The sequence below is a fragment of the Odontesthes bonariensis genome, chromosome 9 (genome assembly GCF_027942865.1).
Source record: "Odontesthes bonariensis isolate fOdoBon6 chromosome 9, fOdoBon6.hap1, whole genome shotgun sequence".
NCBI lineage: Eukaryota > Metazoa > Chordata > Actinopteri > Atheriniformes > Atherinopsidae > Odontesthes > Odontesthes bonariensis.
In genome coordinates this window covers 24,340,242-24,361,473 of record NC_134514.1, presented here as the reverse complement: position 1 = coordinate 24,361,473, position 21,232 = coordinate 24,340,242, and the positions used below count along the sequence as shown (strand labels likewise).

Below are 21,232 nucleotides of genomic sequence, written 5' to 3'. Positions count from 1 at the left end.
TTGTTACTGTTTCTGATAATATCCAGCTCACAGCTCTGACCTTTCACCTCCTTTTCATAGATGCAAGCGTACAGAGATCCTGTATGTGTGAGTGTGCGTAACTGAGCTTTGGCAAACTGTATTTTCTAAAACCCCCTCAGAATTCTATTGTACACTGCACTCTTTTTTGATCTCTAATGCTATAATAGTCTTGCCATGTTTCGTTAGGTTAGAACCTTTTACATGTTTTAATTAGAGCACTCCTTCCCACATGTATTAAAGGATCATCTCGGTACTTGTGGTTTCGTGTGCTGAAATCCCTCTCTGACTTTTGTGAGACAACAACCGAGCTGGAGTTGGCAAGTAGTTACCTTATTTTGAGGGCGTCCTCTGAGACGAGTCATAACTTGAACAATAGGACATCGTTATGCATGTCAGCCAGATAGGAATTTTTGCATTTCATTGGTATGCAACCAGGCAATTATTCACATTTACGTCAGCAGGCTCGTGTTTTTACCAGCTAGGCTGTAATTTCCCAGTTACTAAACCTCAATGCAGCTGCTTTTGACGCCATCAGTGTTTGTCAGAAAGATGTTGTACATGCATTTCTCTTTATCTCAAACCTCCTGAACCACTACCTGTGACCTGTGAGGGTAATCGCTTGGAAAAATAAATTATTCAGAGTCTGATGAGAGATTTTCCCCTTGGCAATAAAGTTCAGGAAGTTCATAAGTGGAGATGCAGAAATATATGCATGCCTAAACAGTGTTGCGGTTATTAATAAGAAATCCCTCCTATAAGGAAGCAGTTCAGTTTCCTTCAGAATGACTAAAACAAGGATCCTGTGGCAGAAACAAGAGTTACCTTAATTTCCTGTCAGTTCTCTGTTTAGAACAATTTGAAAAAGTACAAGGCCAACTTTTTCATCTGACTAACATTTCCTATGAGAGAAATTCTTGATTGTGTATTAGGTTGCAGAGTAATTGACAACTCTCCACACCTGCATCATCAAACAAGAACAGCTGAATTGATGTATTCAGTTGCCTAAATAGATAAAGTCCAGCCCTTTTGAGATATCCACCCTTGAGAACCCAGAAACTGTTTGGCTGAGCAGGCTCAATCGACGAAACTGATGCCGGAAGGCAGTGCAGCACAGCAGGTTCCTAAAAAACTACTTCTGGTAAAACAAGCAGGAGAGGGAAGCTGACTCAACACGCAGTCAGTAAGCATTATGCTCTCTCATGGAAATGTGACACATCAGCTGCACAAGACCTGTCAAGCTACCAAAATACTTACACAATCAATAAATACAAGATAAGAACAGGAGAAATCACTAACATGGGCAGAATTATTATTATTATGAGTCAACAGGTTTCTGTTTACCGTCATGTGAAATGACCCATTGAAACAGCATATTCAAATGTAGTTTCACCTCTTCACAAGAACTGTACGAGGCATGAAAATCGCCCTCAAACGAGACTGAACTAAATGTTTGAGTCAACAAATTTCTTGCACTGACGAAGGCGTGTCCTGTCGAGGACAGATTAGCTCTTCCTGAATTTAAATTGTGGAAATTAAGTGTGCAACCTTTACTCATGTCAAGCACCCAAGGTTCATGTACTTTATTTTCGTATTTTCTTCTTATGCTCATAGACATTTCTTTTCTCTTGTGTCTATGCAAGAAATCTGCACGGTATCTTTTAATTTATCTGGACTGTTGCTTGTTTTTAAATTCATTTAAATTATTTTATTTGTTTCTCTTTATATTCTTTTATGTACTTTTAATGCTTCTTCCACTCCCTGCTGCAATGCTTTTATTTTATATAAAGCACTTTGAATTGTTTTGTACATGAAATGTGCTATACAAATAAATTTGATTTTATTTGATTTATGCAACTTTCTTTCTTCTTGTTTTAGCAAATATAGTGATTTTTACTAAACCACATTGAGAGTAAGCCAGTCAACTGGCACAAAAACAAGAAGTTCCAGGTTCCCAACTCATACAAAGTTGTCTTCCAGTTCGTGGCTGCGCCTCCTCGGGGCCCTGGAAACCCCATGCTCAGTGTGTGTTGATTATTTGGTACTTTTATGAATTTGCAATATATCACAATGTGTCACACTGAAAGGACATATGGATTTAAGAGCATCATTTCCAGTAATTGGATGATCACTTGATGTTCCTCCCAAATGAAGCTGAGCTCACCAAAACTGATTTAATCCATTACAAAGCTTGAGTCAACGAAAGATAACTGCAAAATGGGAGTGGTATCTCTACGTCTTTGTGCTCACTGTTCGTCATGGTAACGTGTTCCATACCTTTAGAGAGCTAAAATATTCAATCCAGCAGAGTGCCTGCACTGTAAATTGATAAGGGAAACAGAAGCCTTTTTTCAGAAGCAATTGTTCCATCACTCGTTGTTACCTTACTTGGAGGTTTTAATGCCACCGAGTTTGCGTTTATTGGACTACTTCCGGTGCTGGCATAAACGCCCCTGAGGGTCTCCGCACCCCCATGCAGCTTCTCTCCATCACCACCAGACGACTCTCTCTCTCTCCGTTTGAAGCGAAGCCCCGCCCCCTGGTAGGTTAGGGGGGGCGGAGCCTGGCAGTGCAGAGCCAGGAGGCAGGCAGAGCTTTTCACGACACAGCTGCGCACTGTTCTTTGTCGTTTCGGTCTCTAGTACGCCTGTCCGTCCTGTACAAGGATACAAAGAGTGGCACGTACAGTATGAAATAAAGAAAGAGCATGAGAACGGTGGGGGAAGCAGAGGGACACCAGCAACCTAACCGGAACACTGTTTAAGTCCAGCCACGGCTATCAAGCCGTTATCTCCATACTGGATACGGAGCTTTGCCGATGTACACACTGGATTTTACCCACCAAAGAGTGTCGTGACCGGGAGGAGAAAGGTGGACTTTATCTCGCAGGTAGGGTTTTTTTTGTCGTTTCGGGCTCCTGTAAATGTAAAAAAAAACAAAAACAGAGGGCCATTCGTCTTTTTGTAAATCGACTGTGGGAAACCTGCGCGGTAGCAAATCGCCCTGCATACCCACTGCAGCGCGTCACTGTTAGTTTGAAAATTAAACCATTTTTTGAGCTACAGCCCATAAAAGCTCTAGCTCTGTGTTCTTCTTAAAGAAAAGCTGTTGTACCGGGTGGTAAAGTAAAGCCCCGGGAAGCCCTGTTTGTCCTTTATCGCCACTCCGCTGCAGTGCTGCCCCGAGTGTGTGTACGTGTGTGTGTGTGTGTGTGTGTGTGTGTCAGCTGTAGCCTACGTGCAAACTTGCTCGGGCAGCGATGTAAGCGGCACGTAGACGGCAGGGGCCGCGTATCGGACTCCCGTGATCAAAATATAGTCCCCAGAGAGAGTGGGGGTTTTGTTACACTCCTGATTGTATCGCTCTTGTGCGGATACGCAGCTGTAATTGCAGGCATGACGTTAGACCAGAGACACAAGAGTGAAGATAAACACAAGGTGCAGCAACATGTTCTCGTTTAATGTGATTAATCTGAGGCTGAAGTTCCCTGAAGCGGGATCGGGTCGTATTTTTCCGCCTCGGCTGCCTTTTCCTGCTTCCCAAACGAGACTCGGCGTAACAGGCTGTTCCTGTAATGTTCCTACAAGGACTAATGTGTCTGTGGCGGCCACTGCGGTGCTGTCCGTGTTACGTGTGCAGGGTCATCCTGGGATCAGACCAGTTTATGGGTTGGGTTGGTGGCGGGTTTCGTTTCAGCAAATAGACGGCGCAGGTTTTCCTTTCCAGGAAAGGAAAGGAGTGTTTTCACGCTTTCTGTATGGTGTAACAGTTCGCCCAAGCAGCATTATTAATCACTGTTGTATGCGCCAGGATGACTTCACCTTGGAAACCAAGATTACAGGATTATGGTTGTCATCTTTGATGTCTACCTCTTTCTCTGTCTTTCTCTTTCTTTAAGGACTGTCGGGGTTTAGGAGGTGATCATGGATAAAACTTTGCACATCCTCCAGAAATCCACAGACGGCGTGCCGACTGGGATCTCCCTGGATATGAGTTTGAATATGGACGAAGGGGAAGATTTCACGGAACAGCAGATCGTGGGGCTGCCGGACAAAATACCTCTGGTGAAACCTTATTTCAAAAAGAAACAGAGAAAACTGGACGCGAAATGCCTCCATCGCGCCCTGGAGGATCCCATACTGACCACTTTACTGAGCAGGGCTACTCTGGTCTCTGGGGATGGGGTGTTCGTTCCCCGGAACCAGCCGGGCCGGACTCCTGGAAATCTGTGTGCGGCGGCCGTGGTGAAACAGAGCTGCGTGGGCCAGGTGTGTCTGAAAGACCCGGGAGCTGCGGAGGAAGCCACAGCTGCGGCCGGAGTACCGGGGCTGATGAGCCGGGACGTTGATGTGGAAATAACTGATACTACTGAGGAGCTGGAAGAGACAGAGCGGCCCAAAATCGCCGATTCTACCCCCGACTGCTTTCAGCTGAAACCTGGCCTCAGGGCGTCGGGTAGCACAGAGACAGTTTCTCCCCCCGACAGGGATATACCTCCCATTGTTGCGCCCCAGGTTCCTCACCAGGAGGGGGCCATCAAAAGCAAAGACCTCTTAACCTCTGGGGGTAGCAATCTTCCTGTCAAAGCCTGCACTGGATTCCAGGACCCCCATTCCCTCCTCCTGCAGCCTGACAAAGGAGTGCTATTTCAGGATAAAAGTGAAGAGGCCTCCCTGGACCTGGTTTTCGAGCTGCTCACTCAACTCCAGTATCACACGCACCAGTCGGACTCCGTGGACATTTGTGTGGATTTCCTGCAGGGGCAGTGTGTTTATGGCAGTGACTGTGCCCACCACCACACTGTCCTGCCATACCACTGGCAGATCCGTAAGAGCAGCAGTCAGACATGGCAGAGCTTAGCAGACGACTCCCAGGAACAGCTGGAGAGGCTGTACTGCAACCCTGACAATGATCGAGTCAAGCTCAAATTTCAGTAAGTATCTTCTCTATAGCGTGTACTGCAACACGTAGGCTATTATTCTATGTGTATAAAGACATGCCCTGTGGTTGGAGACATGATCCATCTGTGGGGGTTGGATTGGGGGGGGGGGGGGGGGGGGGGCACGTGATGAGAGTGTTTCTGATTTTGATCTGCACCATCTGTGTCAGTGGGTAAGGAGGCAAATCGTTTTCACTTCAGCTAGTTGAGAACACGAACTGAAACCACAATTAATGCGCTTGTTTGCAAGCAGCAGTCTTAAATAATTCTGTTGAATGCTGACAAAATAAATGTTATCATTTCAAAAGAAGACTATAAATGAGAAATAAAAGCGGACAATGTCTTTTCTGATCTGAGGATGTTGCTCAGTAAAGGGGAGTATATTGTTTTGTTGTAAGTACTGCAGAACAAGACTGCTGTCCGGTAAATTGATAGGTATTTGTGACATGGCAACAACAGTTTCAGTAAGCCGATAGGCTGCTTGTGAACGATCAGCCACTTCGGGTTTGGAGTGTTGGAAACCGTAGACCTTAGCCTGAGTTCCCTCTTTGGTTTCATCACCGGTGACAAACTGAAAGCATCAGCTCTACAGCTGTTCTCTACACAGTCATAGCCAAGTAGATGTGCTCGTATTATAAGTGCACCTTTCACAGCTAGTGATCTACCCATGTGTGAAAAATGGGTCTATTTGGCCTTCATGTGTTTTTAACTGTAGTTAATGTGCACCCTGCCCATATCTTTTTTTTATTTGAGCAGTTATCGTGCCCTGGCACTCCATCGCTCAGCCCTGATACCTGCTATCTGTTTCCTGTATTTCCATGCTTGCAAACCCAGCCGCGTGATTGGCTGTGGCTCCATTCGAAGCATAATTTACAGCCCTCATGACAGAAAGCTGTGAACTTCCCTGACCCTCGGTTGAGTCGTGTGGTCAGTGACACAGGCAGACTTAGCAGCCCCCCCCGGCCAAAAGCAAGCACATCATAGTGCGCATCTGCACACGCACGCAGTTTGGCGTGCAGACGCTTGCACGAACAGGCTGCATGGAGAAGCTAAGTGCCTTGCAGTGCTCTCACGCACGCCTTTTAGGAGACAGATAAACCTCCCTTTCACTCTCTCACACCCAGTAGATACACAGACACACTCATGCAAGCACTTGGCAAGCCCCAGTGGGGTGACATAAAGGAGTGTGTGGTGCTTCCTGCGAAACTGTACCGTATGCCAGCACATTTACACATGAGCACTCGAGCACAATGGGTACACTCTCCCTAACTTTTATGACCTTATTTTGAACACAGGTCGCTTTATTCTCTGTATATGTCCTTTTGCAGTATTATTTACTTTTATTCCAGCCATTTATTTCAGCCGTGTTATTGTTTGAACCAGGTTAACGCTGCAGTTTGTGTTGACATAGACACTGACGCAGCACTGTGCCATTGCGCTCCCGCTCCACCAGCTAGATTTACACTCCCGTCCCCCACCCCCCCTCCAATCGCATCTGATGCCTCAAAGCAGCCGTGTCTGTTTGACATAGTTTATGTCCAAACTGGCACGCGGGTTTGCATGTACGTAAGATTTGTATGTGTTTGTGTGCCTGACTTGCTATTCAGCTGAAACTCTATGCAAAGTGCACATTGCCTCACAAACAGGATATGCACCTGGCGGGGTCAAACCAGATTTTTCACAGGCCTTTTGAGTGTGTTACACTCTCACACAGTCAGATAGGACCGTTTGGCTCACTGAAACTCCGACTGAAACCAGAAATGCCAGGAAAATTTGGCCAACATATTTAACACCTTTGATGTTATTGAAAAGACAGTAATGATTATTTTCCTTTACACCGACGTGCTGTCATACAGAAATGAGCATTTTTCCCTTTTTTTTTTTTTTTTTTTTTTTACATTGACGTAATTGTGTGATACACTTTCAGGTGTTACCATGGGGCTAAACAACTATTGAAGTGGGGCCGGCATCTCCCTGCTGGGTTCCTGTATTATTAAACTGTTAGTTTCTGTGATATGTTGACTATGAGTTATTTAATTTAGCATGATTTCTGGCTCTCGGAGCTTAACAGCCTGCCTGACACACAAACCAAAGACAGTCAGTAAAACTGCACTGTGTTCTGGTCTTTCGGCGTTCGGGTTCTGCCTCAAAAAAGCTTTGTGTTGTGTTGTGTGTGTGTGTGTGTGTGTGTGTGTGTGTGTGCGAGATAGAGAGAGCTCTTTTGATGCTTCTCTTTAGAAACACAAACCAGCTTGTCTTTTCATGCACACAAGACCACAAACACAGCGCCAAAGGATCACCGTGGTTACTACAGCCAAATGATAACATTGTTAGCGATATAAGGAGCAGCAGATGACTTAAAAACCTCTTTATCGTCGATATGGCAACAGCGGCCTGTTTTTGCCTTTTTGCTGCTTGTGTGCAGCAGGAGAGGAGTGGACGGAAAAAAACCCCAAACAATCGCTTTTGTGTATCTGCATCCGATTAGTTGCCGTACTATTGCAGCGTGCGTGTGTGCTGTTCCCATGTGTGTATGAGCCATTGAGCACAGGTTAATCCCATCCATATGATAAGCAGGAGTGGACGTTTGACTAATCCATGTTAGTCATGAACACAGCAAGAAGGAGGAATGTTACAGTCATCACTTCTAAAAGTTATACAGTAATAATCCCCCCACACACACTTTTGTTAACAGGTTGTGATGAGATGTGGCAGTGAAATATAAAGTAACATCCACTTTATTTCCTCTTGGCCTATTTTGGCATTTCGTGACCCATTTTATTTACAGGAAAACACAAATTGTCCACAACATCTCTCATAATTAAGCCAATTTCCTGTAATAAGGGTGGACTTAAGACCTGAAAAACATGTGGTTGATTTCATGGCCACAAAGAACACATTTCTCACCCGCATGTGTGAGTGTTGGAGACAGATTCTTTTGTCAGCCATGTGATAAAAGCCTTGCTCGTCATTAACTGACATAAAGAGTCACCGAACACTGAGGGGCAGAGCGACCTGACACCGAGGTGTGTGTGTGTGTGCGTCTTTGTGTTTATATCGTAGGGGATTCTGCGTTACCTCATTACCTCAAGTGAAACAAGAAAGAAAACAAAAACCGAGGATGGTTGTTTTCCAAGTGTGCTTTGTTTGCAAGTGTGAGAGTAGACGCTTTGTCAAGATAAACGTCTTGGATGTGCACACTTTGTATGTATGTGTGTGTTTGTGGGGCAATAACGTGTCAGACGGATCATGCCATGAATCAGAGGGGCGAGGTCTGGGTCGCTCTGTCTCCTATTAGTCAGAGTCTGCCTCCATCTCTTTTTCCTGCTCCTCTCGTTCTTTACTAGATATTTAGCACTTTACATTTCCTTGTCGCTCTAGTCTTTAATCTCTTTATCAGTGTTAATATCTTTTGTTCCTCAGTTGTTTCTCGAGAGGCTAAAGATGGGGGGTGGGGGGGTGATTGTGCCTCGCTAGCGCTCTCAGATGTTCTACTCTGAGGTGACACTCGTAATGCCAAACTCAAACTCCGTTTTATGACGCATAATTCATGCTCTGGGTAGCTGTAACATTTTCAAAGGACAGGGTTAAAGAGTCACGAGAGGACACCCTGGACTGTGAGCTTAATGGTGTGGACAGAGGCACACTCTTAAAGGAACAATGCAGGACATGCAGGACAGGTCCTGTTCTCTGTGTGTTTCTTTTTGACTTTGTGTCACAAAAAAAAAAAATTAAATCAGATGCAGAATGTTTTAATGGCCAAAGTGAGAGTGAGGCAACAACACCAACCCATGACATCAATGTGGTGCTGTGTGTGAAAGAAGCCTTCGTCAGCAGGTTTGGTTGACTGACTTATCTAGGCGTTACTCAACGAAGATTGCGAGTATGTGCATGAACTTGTTGAAAGAATGTTTTGTATGTATATGTGCGTGCGTACAAGCGTAAATACTCCTAATACATATATAGTTTTTCCTAGTTCGTGACGTTCACAATCAGTGGCATAACTGATGATGGAATGCAGGTCCGTGTATGTGCGTGTGTCGTGAGAAAGTTTGACTGTGTGTGTGTGTGTCTCTATCAGGGGGAGTGAAAGCCCTTTGGACTTCTTTTTTTTTTTCTTTCACAATCATTATTTGTGTCTTTTAAAAAAAATTATTATTCAATATCCATATCCACAAGGACCATCTTACAGCTGACAACGTTTGGCGTGCTTGCGTGTCTTTCCCACTTTTGATTGGCTCAACTTTTGAAAGCACCGAATGTCAGTGCACTTAATTTAACTGGTGGAATTTTATTTTTAGAACAGTGCAAAACTCGTCTGGGAGCGAGGTGGGGAACGGGATTCCGTGCAAGGCTCCGGAGACCAGTCTTTGTCTAATTGCGTGTCAGTGAAAGAGGTAATGACACAGACGTGATCAGCGAGGTGGAGAGACTGCCTGTAAATGTGACAAAGTTCACTTAACTTCCTCATAATAAAACCTGAATGTTTGTGTATGCATCATGAGATGGAGATGAGTTCTCACACACACACACACACACACTGAATCTCCTGTCCTCATAACATACCGTTGCTGGTAGAAAGTGTTCTACAAAGAGAGGACTGTGCAGGTGCACGGCCTGCACATTCTACCTCACATGTTTAAAAACAGAACAGAGAGATGTGTGTGGAAACCAAAAGAAGCAGTGAAACAGGGAACAGAGTGGAGAAATGGCAGAAACAAAGGGAGAAATCATTTTGAAAACAACGTGAGCAGAAGCGAACGGGTTGAACAGAGGTGAAGCAGAAGATGTGCCGTTTCCCCACTTAATTTGCTTGTGCCATATTTTCAGTTCTTCGCCTGCCTCACCCCTCACTATCATTACTTTCTCTTTTAATGTTCAGTTGAAAACAGAAGCTCCGCTTGGTTACTTGAAAAAACGTTCAGAGAGGGAACAGAAAACCATCTGAACATCTCTGTGTTATCTACCTGCCCTGTCGTTCTGGTAATCTGGTGATCTGCTAATCAGTGACTCACTCCCCAGTTACTGTTTTGTTTCTGCACGTGCTCAGTAAATGACCTTCTGTTTTGCTTCCTCTTACAGAGATGCAGTCACACTATGACCTAGCAGAAACCCATGCTGTAAATGTAGTGCGTGTAACTGCTATTTATATCAGTGTATTTGCAGGGTTTTGGAAAATGACTCAGGGCATCTTATTATCACCTTCTTGACAGAAACTAATGCGCGTTGCAGTCTTAGTGACCAGTAATTACACTTCATGGGAAGAAAACTGAGTTCTTGTTTACTGCGTATGCATTATAATGTGCAGTTTCACTGATTCAGGTGGTAGAATTAATAAGGAGTTTCAGTGTTTTGGATGGAAAGCATGTAAACACTGGAATGTGCTTTATTTACTACAAACCTGAGGCACTCGCACCCCACACGAACACTTTTGTGTTGTCTGACCTTTGACATAACTTACATGTGTTGCCAGATCAAATAAATAAAAAAATAAAATAAATCAATGATGCCACTAACACCGTCGGGCTGTTTGATGGTTTCTACTGTGTGTCCTCTTGGTGTGAGCATCTTACAAAGAATATAAGGCCCTCATATTCATCTGCGGCTCTGAGTGTTTGTCTGCCCGCCTTCCACCCAATAGCGTGCGAGTGTACGATGCCTACATTTATGTAAGTGTTCTGTATGACCCAGAAAGGATTTCCCGGAGGCCGTATGAGAATTAATCTGGTGAGACTGATGCACATGCACTCACACACACACACACACACACACACACACACACACACACACACACATATTCTGCAGGGTTTTGACCCGCACATGTCGAGACAGAGAGGGGTTAGGAGAGCTTCTATGAACATGATGAGATTATGTGTTTCCTTTCTTTATTTACTTACCAGATGGGGACTCTTTTGTGTGCTAAGTGATCAGTAACACTAGTTGAAAGCACAGCATCGAAGAGCGGAATCTGTGACCGCTGCAAGCTCACGGCCAGAAAGCAAATGAACACATTTCTGCAAATTTTGAACACCTATAATTGCACAATGTTGCCACGTCGTGACACTGGATGAACAGCACATTTTCTGTGGGTCCTATATTTCCTCTTATTCACTGCTCATATGTTGCATGCAAGTCGTGTTTTTGATGCCATCATCCTGTGTGACTCATTCTGTTAGAGCAACTGGAGGTCTTGCTCCAGGGCACATGGGTTGAATTAATGATCCATCAGCAGCCACATGTTTGGTCACACGGCTGCTGATTGAAATATAAATTGCGACCATTTAACAACAAGGTCACCGTGCCACAGCTGCGTGTTAGCTGACTATGTGAGCGTGATTGCTCCCCCCCCCCCCCCCCCCTTTCCCTCCTTCATGCTGATTGCCGCGCTCAGTTAGTTTAACGGGTTCAACTTTGTCTTTCAGGGGCCGGGTGTTTGCCCTAGACTTTGGGACGATGCGAGCGTGTGACCTCGAGTTCGACTGCGTCCGGCGCCTGACCACTCCCCCCAGCGCTCTGCCCGTGCCTGCGGCAAACCCGAACCCCACCCCCAGCTGTCACACAGTGTGGAAATACTACTGCCGAGACAACTTTGGCTGGAGGGAGTACTCCGAGGTGAGCCGCTCACTGCCTGTGTTTGTTTTTGTACACGCTCTGTGAACATAAGGCCAGACACATTAACTATGCCCACACCAATCAATTGCGTAGCCACAGTGATTGGATCGATTCTCTCTCTCACACACACACACACACACTGAGGAACACAATCTGATCACCCTTTGTGACAAAGTGGTCCCCAGCTTTTGAAATTCTTTCCACCAAACCAGTAATCATGTCGTGTTTTATATCCACGTGTGAGAGTTTGTCTCATGATAGCACTTAAGCTTCGTGTTTTGTTTTTTTTTAAACTGACCACGCTTCAATGACATTTCCCTCTCCACACTTCCCGTTCCTCCTCCTTTTTTTGAAAAACGAAAATTCAGAAGTCAGCTGCAGAAAATGAAACCAATCGGTCGCAACTTCTTCTAAATGTCCTCGCCACCTCTGCTTTCCTCTTCCCCTACAGCCGGTGGTGAAGCTCATAGAGGAGGCGAGTTCCAGGGGTCTCAAGGAAGTGCGATTCATTACGCTGCAGAACCAGTACATCCTGAACATCAGGGAGGGCTTCCAGCAGAATGCCGTCTTCGGGTTCAGGCGTCAGATCAAGAAGCGGCCCATGTTCATGTCATCTGTGATGCTGACGCCACACTTACAGTGAGTAAACACAATTCACATTTCATCCAGTCATGTCTGATCGTTTGTTATTATAAGGCAGCAAATATACTGATCCAGCTGTAGTTTTGGTCATGCTAGTTGGTGCAAACTTCAATATCCAAAATGGCTCAATGGAACAGGCAAAATCGTAATAAGGACCTTATGACCAAATACCTGCAAAACTAATGAGATCTCCACCAGCTTCAATAGAGCTTTCACCATCATGATAATTGTAGCTTCTGAAAAAGTATTTCATTCATATTCAGATCTAAAATATATGTAGTAGTTTGTGTGTATTGAAAATGTTGATGCAGCATCACTTCAGACTTTAAAGGTAAAAGCACTCAGATGTCAGGACTGAGAGGTTCAGGAGGTCCTTTGTCCCCACAGCCATAAGGCTTTTTAACAGTGACTGCTGACATGTTTTTCTCAAATGTATTTATTTATTAATGTATTATTATTATTATTATTATTATTGTTGTTGTTGTTGTTGTTGTAATATACAATCATTGATAATATTTTTTTTTAAATTGAGCTACTTGACTCATTTGAATTTCCCCCACTGGGGATGAATAAAGTATTTTTCTATTCTATGTCGCCTCAGGGGATATTAGGTTAAACCGCAGAAGGTCACTAATGGTGGGAAGCATCATGGAAAGTTTTTTATTTAGCTGTTTAACACCGGTGAATGGAAATGATTCTAAAGTTTATGCAAAACGATCACATTCAACTCCAGCTATTGAAATCAGGTTATATGTAACAGTTGCCATGGACCTAAGCCTTAGTTCTACTCATGTTTTAGTGCCATTTCCATTGTTAACAAATGCGAACATTTAGCTCAAATATGGACTCGGAGTATTTAGCACGGCTGGTATCTGTGCCACTCACGTATAGGATGACCTGAACAGCGAGCTTATTTTCAAACACGGCAGTATAGAAGCTATTTTGATGCTAACAAGTATTTCCTCTGAACAGTCAGTTAATCTTGATTGCAGGGTAACAAATCCTTTTAACAAGTATTGGGATTTAGAATTGATGCTAATTAACATTAAGGGGAAGTGGTCTGGCCACAGTTTAGAGGTCAATCACTTAATTGATCGCCTCTCCCGGCTTCTGCCTTCCTTTGTGTTCCCTGTCGGAGCGTTGAGATCATTTCCCTCTCAGACCTCAGCGCTGTCTGGGAATACGTATTTGAGTATTTGGGGTATGAGGCAACACTAGAAAAAAAGTTCTCTATTTTACATAAAGTGCCTGGTAACACCGCAGTGTAACTCGCACACAAAGCTGGCTTTCTGATATATGTGGCACACTGTCTCCTCATGGCTCTCTGTGTTCTCTGAGTGTCCTGATTTTGTATTTAGAGACGTGCAGGCACACAGAGGTCGGTACACGGTGCCAATGTCACAGTCAGCTTTGAATACTCAAAAGCCCCTGAACACCACTTCCATCTTTAATCCATTCCAGGGCTGCTGCACATTGGTTGCCTGAGCTGAACTTGAAACTCATATTAACACTCATCCGATCTCAGATGTTTGGCAAGTCAAACAGAGTCACCGGGACACAGGAGTTGTCCTGCGCAGTATAACGCACGCCTGAACCAGACAGAAAAGGGATGATACAGAAGACAAGAAGATGAGAAAGCCAACGGTTGAAGTGAACAGTGAATGGACAAAAAAACAAGCAAAAACAGTCAACCTCCGCAGCTCAGAAATACCAATGGAGGCGATTTGTTTTGTTCTCATAGTCTCCGCTTCCTGTCTTTATAGCAGTGATCTGCCGGGCAGTGCTCGCCTAATTCCTATTTTTTTTAAACAAGTGATACCAGATTGGAAGCAAGAGGAGTCATTTCACCCCATTTGCAGATTTCTTTTCTTTTTTTCTTTTTCACTTCCCGTGTCGAGCGGGCTGCTGTAGCTGTGTCCTGCCAGTCTCCTCACACAGAACGAGTGCTAGAACGAGCTGTTCCTGCCCAGCCAGGATTGCCAAGAGAAGACAAAATAGAGAGCAGGAGATGGAGGAAAGCGAGGGGAAAATTAGTTGAGGGAAGCAAGGGACAGAGAGAGAAAGAGGAAGAAAGACGGCGAGTCAGAGAGGGTGATCTCGAGCCCCAGCCGGAGAGGCCTAAATGGCTTCCAGACTAGGAGCACAGCAGAGATGAGCCGGTGATTGAGAGAGTGTGAAACATTAGGAGCTGGAATTTGGATCGGGGGCTTGCTCGAGGGACTTCATGGGTCATCTGTTAATTGCATGTGTGCTTCGATGAATCACTTTATCACAGTCACATAATGGGGACAAAAAGCCTCGAAAGATTTTTTGCTACATTTGTTTTTTTGGTTTTTTTTTTACTGTGGAATGAATATAAATCAGCACAGCTTCCTCTCAAGTGACCGAAACAGTGTGTGTATCGGGAACAATCTGTGCTAGGCTTAGAGGTTGAGGTCATTAGCTTGATTGGGACTCTCCCTCGCTCCCCTCCTCCCTTTCCCTCACTCATCTCTCCCTCCTGATGATGTTATTTTCAGCCACCTCCTCCCTCCCTCCCCTCAAATCCGTCTCCTTTTCACTCTTTTTCGACCCAACTCCATCATTCTTTGGTTATCCGTCCCTTTTCATTTCACACTTGTTTTCTGCCGCAGTCAGTCTGTGATCTCCTCAAAGCACACGGGGGATAGAGACATCGATTGCATGGGGAGGGGGAGCGAGACCGGACCGACAAGATAAGAGAGAGGGAGGGAAAAGAGATGAGAATAACTGTCAGACTAACTCGGAGCCTCTTGATAACACAGACACGCACACTTTCTTATGGCTGATAGAGCTAACAGCATTTATCGTTTCAGGGTGATAACTTGACAGGCAAACCACTGTTACAGACTCAAATGCCAGACATGATAGTTTTTTTTGTCACTTGTATGACAGCTCCACAATTGGTATTTCAGTCTCCCCTTCTCTTGTGCCCGCCACCAACCCCCGTTGTCTTGTTTGGTGTCTGGGTTTCATTTGGTGCGCTCCTGTTGTTTCGTTTGGTGGCTGACGGCTGCTGCGGAGCGGCGCCGCCCCACAGAGCCCGGCTGTCACGGTTGACAGTTGGAGCAATATGTTTTTGTTTTTTTTTACGTGCAGACGTGGTGTGAGTTCAGTGCAGCAAACGGTGGTTTTTGTTTCACATTGGGACACAGTTGTGATTTGAAACAAATGAGAATATAGCTGTAGAAAGGTGGAGGGATACGGTTTCAGATGGAAGTTTACATACAGTCCTTGCGGGCATGGGTGTCACGGCAATTTTGGGCTTTCAGTCATTTCTTTGAACTGGTCTCTTTTTTTTTTATCTGGGCCAGAAAATCCACAAAAGTTTCTCTTGTAAAGCTGTTTTACAATCATTGTGTCCCAGAAAAAGAACAGTGGGGGGGAAAGTCATCAGAAGCCGAATTTAGCCGGGATGTTCATGTTCATGGCACGACTGCTTGTTAGTTTACAGCTAAGCCTGTAGACGGTACGTTGTGATGTATGGTTTGCATTTGGTGCTCTAAATAAACAGGGCTGCTTTCACTGATCCCACGCAGTGACGGACAGTTTCTAATGAAAAATCCCAGTCTGTAAAGATGAGATCAGGGACACAGAGTCCCAGTGGAAGCTTTTTAATAAGGAGCAACACGTCTCGATCAAAGTAATCATCCCTCCTGATCTGGTGTGAGTTGTTTTGTTAAGAAGCTAATCAACGGAATTTAATCTAAAAATCAGTGTTTTCTATAGTTGCATGACAGTTTCTGATTAAATGTCTCTGTTTCCTTGTAATTATCACCACATTGCATAAAACTTTCCAGGAACATGCCTGTTAATTGACAGTTCCAAACAGTAATTCCTTTAAACAAAGATAAAGCGGCTGTAAATCCTGAATGCTCAAGCAAATGCTTTGAATTTTTCTTCCCTTTCCATAGTACTTTAAGCCCACATTTCCAGTAAATCATCTGACACTTTCTGCTTTATTTATTTTCCTAGGACTTTGGGCGGCATCTCTTTAGCTCCTCTCCCCTCCTCTTCTGCCTCTGCGTCCATGGATGCCTCTGCGTCACATCCCCTCTCGCCAACGACCACCAACCCGCCCAGCCTTTTCCCAGAAACGTGGTTGCCGATGACGATGAGCCAGGACTTCCTGCGAGTGCCCGTCTCCCGTGAAGACCGCAGCTACAGGACGGTGTACAGCCTGTTCCACAAGACAGTGTCAGAGACCAAATTCAGGATCATCAAGATCCAGCGCGTGCAGAACCCCTTCCTCTGGGAGAAATACAAGAGGTGAGAGCAGAAGCAGAAAATCCCAGATCATTTTATCTGTACATCGCGACGTGGTTGGCGTTGCCACGCGAAGCTAAGCTGGATGCCGGCACTTTTGTGTGTCCTCATTTACTTAACTTGCACTTTTTCATTTGCATGCTATGTGGTGAAGCTGTGGCATAAGACTGTGACGCATCTTTGGTTGTGATATTGAACATAACTCTTCTGTAAGGATCCCTTGTTACGGTGTCGTGACTGAGAGAGACATGACATTTTCGTCCAAGTTCATTTTCACACTCGTGAGATTCCAGCTTACTTAAAGGCATAAGATACAGTAGTTTTACAAGGTAACAAGCGCTACTCTGTGTTTATATGATATTATGAATCCAGAGTGGCTGAGAAGTTGCACCAGATGCCTGTGGTTAAGCTCAAGAATGTTTACACCCACCTCTGTGTATCTCACGAAAAAAAAAAAAAAGAAGCTGTACGAGAGTGAATGATTAACAATGCAAGAGGGAGAAAATAAAAAAAAGAAAATAGGCCAAATGCTACCAGCTGTGTGAGACTTCGTGAGAACAAGCTGACAGTGGTGTGTGAACATAGCAGATGGAGAGATGTTTGGTGATGAAGATGTTCCTGTTGTGAGCGCAGCAGGCTAACCGCTGTGGTTCGAGCAGGGCAGGTCTTATCAGCTGTGACAGTTAAACTCTCCCACCCACACCGGCCGGTACCACACAGTTTCGCAATGACAGACAGTGTGTGCATGTTACTGAAAGCGGTGCCCCTTCTGACTGTCAGTTGATTTCCTTTTCCCACACTACGGCTATGGCAGCAAAGCCGTAACTGCTAATCTTTATGCTTCACCTGGGTGTGTGCGTTGGCATGCAAGTGGGTAGTTGTAAATAGGAGGGAAGCTGAGCAGCTTCAACCTACATTTAGTTAGTTGGAAATTAAAAGCGTGTTTGTGAGTAGGTGTGTGGCATCACCTCACAGGCTGTGGTATCATGGGAGGTCATGTGTGGGTCACAGCCTCTGTGACTCAAATGCTTTTCCCTCTGCGTGTCTGATTGATCTGCTCATACCAAACAAGTGTCATGTACGTGCTGTATGTGTTGCTTATGAAACTGATGAGGCTCAGTGTTTTTGATGTCGTTTTAGAGGAAATAAGGGTTTTTTTTTTCATGAAAAAAAAAAACAGGACTATGCAAAGCTGTACACGGATTAATGGTGCAAGCAAGAGGTGACCTTTCTTAGCGCGTCAGCCTGTTCGCCATAAAAAAAAAACAGAGAGCGCAGAGAGGTTTTTGTTGTTTAAGTTTGTACCGAGCTGTAATCTCAACATCTGTCTCTGTTTTTCTTCATCAGGAAGAAGGAGTACATGTCGCGCCGGATGTCAGAGATGGACCGGCTGCTGAGCGAGCGCCACCTCTTCCACGGCACCTCAGCCGACGTGGTGGAGGGCATCTGTAAGCACAACTTCGACCCACGGGTCTGCGGCAAGCACGCCACCATGTTTGGCCAGGGCTCCTACTTCGCCCGCAAGGCCGTCTACTCCCACAACTTCTCCAAGCGCTCACCCAAAGGAGTTCATTGCATGTTCCTGGCCAAAGTCCTCACTGGCAGGTGAGTGTGGGGGGCTATAGTTTACGTGTTTTTACGAGAGTCTTCCTGCCGACTGTATCACTGGAAAATAGGCGCATTGCTCTGTGTTACAACACTGATATTTTATTATTTTATTTGTCTGATCCAATTAAGAAAGCTCAATTCATTTCCAAAAGGCACAACTTTCCTATTACTCGCAGCATCCATTGTTTAATTCTTTTCTGTGCCAGTTGCTTTGGCTCGTCAACCACATTTTGCTTCGAAAGGAGCTGGAGGGATCATAGCTGATTAAATGCTAAATCAAAGCCTTGTGTATCCCAGTTTTATTGGAGTTTGCATGGTTTAGCGTCCCAAATGAAGAGTGCGGTGTGTTTGACAAGTACGGTCCCTTCAGTGTACACCTCTTCATAAATAACTTTTTCTTTTTGACCCTCTCCCTCCCACGCGCTTGGTGCTTTCAGATTAGATTTACAGAACCCATCGACATCAATTTAGATCATGAAAATCGTGAGGTTCTTTTCCATAAACCATCTTTCAGCCATGCTTTGCGTCATGCAACTCCCATTCCTTCAAATGCAAGTCAAATCTGCAGCCGCACATGTAAAACAGCTGATTTGGCTGGACCCATCATACATCACCACCTTTGTAACTCTGCTGCAGACAGATTCTGTAGGGCTTTGGAAACCCCCCCACCTCCCTCCACGCACATTCTCCCTCTAAACCTGGGTTCAATCTGGCCCACAACTCAGGCAGAGACATTGCTTCCAGGCTCTGCCTTTGTCTATAGCTGACAAAGGCAGCTTACTTCAATATGCTTTATTTATGATCCATGTGAAAATGGTCCCGTGATGGATATATGATGGGTCTCTATGGTTTGACATTAATAATTTGTGTAGAGTGTAGAGACTAACTGACAATACAATGGTTAATGCTTATAGAATTCAAGGTTCTCTGAAATCCCCAGAGAAATAGAAGTAATCGTTGGATTTCTAAATCCTCTTTTAGGTGGTAAAAATGGTTACAAACTTGATGACAACTGCTTAAAAGTTGCACGTCTACGTGTCGTCCCAAAGGCATAACTGAGATTTTCCTTGCTTTGTCCTCTTTGTTCACACCAAACAGGTTCACTGTTGGAAATCCCTCCATGCGACGACCTCCGCCCATCAACCCCCGTGACCCCTCCAGCGACCTTTATGACTCCTGTGTGGACAACTGGGTGGACCCCCAAATTTATGTCATCTTCAATGATGACCAGAGCTACCCTTACTTTATCATTCACTACGAGGAGGTACCCGACATTGTCGCCGTTTAGGCCCTACGTCCCAACTTGTATTGCTCAAGTCGTACTCTGGATTGCGTCTGTCGAGGTGGTGGATGGGTGGAGTTTATAACTTCAGATGAAAAGGAAAAATTAAGATTAATGAAGTTGGCACTGACGTTATAAAGAGTTGGTGTAACCACCTCTATTAGAACGAATCGATTAAACTTCACTCATCTGGTACTCGAAAACAGATCACACCAGACTGACAAATGTTTGCGAATACTCCGCGATCCAGGTCTACAGAAGGCTGGATCCAGACAGTATGGACTGTATTAAGGAACAAGATTCCCAGATTCAACTGGACAAAACTGGATAGCAAAGGACGACACCTGTTTCATCCAGAGTTCAGACGTGGATGACACCTGAAACAGCTGCAACAGACTTGAGTGGACTCTCATACCATATTTTAATAACTAACAGGAACCAGGAGCCCAGTGACCATCATCACTGGGGAAAACACGGATTTTACTTATTTTACTGATTTGGAGCAAATGCAGGAAAAAAAAGAAACAAACCATGTCCCCTTATCACGACTTCGTTTGTTCGACTGGACATGAACTTGTTTCGGCATCAGGACAAACACTTCAGTGGACGGTTGGTGTCCTGCCAGTACTGTGAATGACCAACTGGCCATGTTATTGTTTTAAGGAGTCAGCAAACAACCAATCAGAGGCCTCCATAGAGAAACCATGGTAACTTTGACCCTCATGTCATTCTCTTTCACTAATCTTAGTGAGTGCATACCCAGTCTCCGGCCGAGTTTTTATTTTCTAGTGTCTGTGCTGCGTGTTTGATTCCTTTTAATTCAGTGGACATTAATCTTGTTGCCTATTCTACCAGACAATAGACATAAGTCTCAGAGTGATATCCACATACTGTAAACCTCCTGGCAGAGGATTCACATGAAGCTGCTCCTAGTTGCCGTTTATGCTTTTGCGCCCACTGCTCTGGTTCCTCTCGGGGGGGATCAGAGAGTGTGCAGATTGATGCTGAGACTTAATGCTGCCGCTGAGTTACATCAACAGCCGAAGCTCATCTCTCTCTCGGACCGCTCTCTCGCTCAGAGACAGTAGACTTTTTTTTTTTTTTTTTGTTCATTTGTTTTTTTTTGTTTTTGTTTTTTTTAGACAAACTGTACAGGTGTTTTCTTTGTTTATATTTCAACTGTGTGCCTTTTGTTCATAAAAATGTTTATTTATGTTAGTTTAATGTAACATTGATTAAATAAAAAAATCTAAAAGCGCAAATTACTCGGATGGTCAACTTGTGCTTCATTCAAATCTTGTAGATTCAGAGAATGAGAGATGGGAGGAAAGATGAAAAAAAAAAATACATCCATTTAAGAAGTCCTTGGTGGTGGACAAGAATTAATGAAGGGGTAAATCTGTAAATGTCCTTGTTGAAGAGTTTTGTTGACCTCTTTCCTTGATAATCCTTAGTCAGTCAGTTGTCACTAAAGGCTGCCAAAGTGGAATCTGAAGAGGGGGCTGGCATTACGTTTTTTTTTTGTTGTTGCTTCCTCACCCTATGAGTAACAGAAACACTGTTGAGTCAATGCACATAACCTCATACAGTTAGCTAACGTGTGTCCTCAAATATGATGCAAAAAGGCCCTTTACTTTATTACGACCGGCGGTGTGATGATGTTTCTTGTCGTTGGTAACAATGTTTTCAGAAACTAAGACTCGTGATGTCAGCCTCCTCCTAATTCGGTCAAATCTGAAATTATTTGAGAGGAAGACTCTATTAGTCAAAACTAAGTAATGTGCTTTTAATGATTAGACCGCATTGTTTGTGTTTTTCCATACACCCTGCATTTATTCATAATTTGG

At 44.4% G+C, this 21,232-nt stretch overlaps 1 protein-coding gene across 2 annotated transcripts; it reads left to right on the top strand.

Moving 5' to 3' along the window:
* The first annotated feature begins 2,594 nt into the window (after positions 1–2,594).
* tiparp (TCDD-inducible poly(ADP-ribose) polymerase) lies at positions 2,595–20,650 on the top strand. Of its 2 annotated transcripts, none has more exons than XM_075473710.1 (7): positions 2,595–2,907; positions 3,917–4,951; positions 11,380–11,569; positions 12,021–12,208; positions 16,205–16,498; positions 17,843–18,100; positions 19,202–20,650. In XM_075473710.1, the coding sequence occupies exons 2-7, from the start codon at positions 3,942–3,944 to the stop codon at positions 19,389–19,391; spliced, it is 2,130 nt and encodes a 709-aa protein (XP_075329825.1). In that variant the 5' UTR covers positions 2,595–2,907; positions 3,917–3,941; the 3' UTR covers positions 19,392–20,650. The 2 variants fall into 2 exon arrangements, with proteins under 2 accessions (XP_075329825.1, XP_075329826.1); XM_075473711.1 differs by lacking the exon at positions 2,595–2,907 and adding an exon at positions 3,283–3,455.
* The last annotated feature ends 582 nt before the right edge of the window (positions 20,651–21,232 follow it).